Raw genomic sequence first — 2,369 nt, forward strand, 5'->3', positions numbered from 1 at the left:
TTGGCCAGACAAGTTTTCTGGCAGAGAAAGGATGTTTGTTCCCCTGTTTCTCTGTCAGCGTGTAAATAAAGCATAGGAAGCTAACACAATGGGTGCAGATCGATATACCAAGTCAACAGAGAGACACGAACACAACAGGGAAGAGCACACAGAAAAAACAAGTGAAGGTGGGGGTGAGGGGTGATACTGCCTCTGAGGACAGATAATAAACTTTGGGGATGCACGGAGAAGACAAAGAGGACACCCCCTAGGGTGACCAGATGTCCTGATTTTATAGGGACAGTCCTGATTTTGGGGTCTTTTTCTTATATAGGCTCCTATTACCCCCCATCCCCGTCCCGATTTTTCACATTTGCTGTCTGGTCACCCTAACACCCCCTTCTCCTGCCCCTAGGAAGTAAACAGGCAGTGCATTGGTACCCATGAAAACCGGATCACAACCAGCCTTGGTCAAAATTTGGGGTGAGAGAAACTGCTGTAGGCAGGAGGTGAACCTGTGAGTTCTGTTTAGTCTCTGGAAAGCAGGGTATTATTTTGTTTGACGTGTAACCCTTTGTTTCCAGGTTCCTTACTCACCAGCTCCTGAAGCTCTAAACTCTGATAAACTTAGTCGTGTTTTCATTATAAATATAGTTCTGGGCTGTGGTGTTAAATCAAGCGCTGGTTTGGGGCTGAATTTGACCCTCTGGTGCATAGTCTGTGCCTTTGGGGACAGCAAGCCTGGGATTTCTGAGCGTAGCCAGTGTCAGGGGCTGGCTAGCCCAGGGCAACACTTCAAAGGGACGTGGGGAGTGGGGTGCACCTGTGGTTGCCCTGCAAGGCAAAGTAAGGCCTAGCCCGGAGGAGAGTGCTTGGCTGGCTAACAGGCTGGTGGTGTTAGGAGCTGGCCTCCAGCTAAGCACAAGCAGGATTCCTGTATGCTGGAGGTCGGGGGGTAACCAGGTGACTCACGAGCCTGGGTACCCTGAGAACCAGCCACCTTTATCACGAGGGTGCCACCTACATGAATAAAGGGGCTTTAGTTCCAGCACAGCAGCTGAAGGGTTAACAGGAGCATGGTTCCCCCCCCCGTGTGGGACCTCAAGCTGGGGGCTATGAACAGGTCGGGGAGTCAGGGGGTGGATGGGTCTCACAGTCACTCCTCCCCTTCTCTCTGACTAGATGGGAAGGAGGGGAAATGTGGGGTCACCATAGTGGAAAGGGTTTGACCCACTGCCCTAGTGTGTTTAGCACCTGTCATTCAACGATCTTAAAGCGCCGCAAGGTGGGGTATTATTCCCCTGCTTTTAGAGATGGGGAAACTGAGGCGCAGAGCGGGGAAGTGCCTTGCCCAAGGCCCCCCAGCCGGCTGGGAATAGAACCCAGGTCTCCCACCCCTGTGCTCTACTCACTAGGCTTTGCTGCCTTTCTCTCCCGGGCAGCTAGAGGGACAGGGCCGTGTGGGTTACTTACGGTGTGGGGCCGGCCGGCAAAGGTCTTTCCCTTCTTCAGCAGCACCTCCTTGGCATGCAGGTAGTGGCTCACCACCACCATGTAGTGGGAGCCCATCTTCAGGGAGTAGAGGCTGCCGTATTTCTTCTGCAGGCTGTGGAAGAGGAGGTGGAGCTGGGGGTTACCGGACAGATGCAGCAAGCTCCCGATGATGGGCAGGGAGGGCAGGCTCCTAGGGTACTTGGGCCTGGGCTCTGCTTTCCCCTTTGCCAGTCTCCAGAAGGAGAGGAGTGCCAGCACCAGGAGCAGCGCGCCCAGGAGTGGGACCATCGTCCTTCGATGTGGCTGTCGGCTCTCCCCGGAGCGAGCGAGGCGCGGTCCCTTATAAAGGCTTTCGCTGACATTGCCTTGGTTTGGGGTTGCCTGTTGCCTTGCAGAGGGCTGTGTTATCAATAGCTTGGAAGATAACCACTCACTTGGGCTGGAATGCAGCCAGCCTCCCGGCTGCCAGCGCAGCGAGAGCAGAATCCGTCTTTAGTACGTTTGGCTAATTGAGCTGGTCTTTGCCAGCTCCTAAAAATCCCAGAAAATCCCCAGCAATATCGACAGGGGTTGTGGGTTTGGCAGGCAGGGAGGATCAGCAGAGCCTCATGGGGTCAGAGCAAACCTAGGGAGCGTTTCCTTTGCCAGGACACATGGCAAGATTTTACTGTTATGTGCAGGAGGGTGGCAGCTAGAGGCCCCAAGTGAGATTGTGGCCCCATTGGAGCAGGTGCTGTACAGCTGCATAATGAAAGCCAATCCTGGCCCCTAACCATTTACAATCCAGTTAGACAAAGGAAGATTTCAATCCCCATTGTACACATGGGGACCATTCAAGGAGTAAGAGACTGGCCAAAGGTGGGACTTGAACCCAGGCCTTCAGCGTCCTAATCCAG

At 54.0% G+C, this 2,369-nt stretch overlaps 1 protein-coding gene across 1 annotated transcript in view; it reads right to left on the minus strand.

Annotated features, from left to right (window-relative positions):
* LOC112123423 (steroid 17-alpha-hydroxylase/17,20 lyase) overlaps positions 1-1,761 on the minus strand; it is a 40,424-nt gene extending 38,663 nt beyond the window's left edge. Inside the window, exon 1 of the mRNA XM_029911362.1 lies at positions 1,388-1,761. Within this exon, the coding sequence (XP_029767222.1) occupies positions 1,388-1,761 (374 nt within the window). The remainder of the gene's footprint in view (positions 1-1,387) is intronic.
* Positions 1,762-2,369: the final 608 nt, after the last annotated feature.

This window comes from Terrapene carolina, unplaced genomic scaffold, assembly GCF_002925995.2.
Source record: "Terrapene carolina triunguis isolate 2854851 unplaced genomic scaffold, T_m_triunguis-2.0 Scaffold95, whole genome shotgun sequence".
In the NCBI taxonomy this organism is placed as follows: Eukaryota; Metazoa; Chordata; order Testudines; family Emydidae; genus Terrapene; species Terrapene triunguis.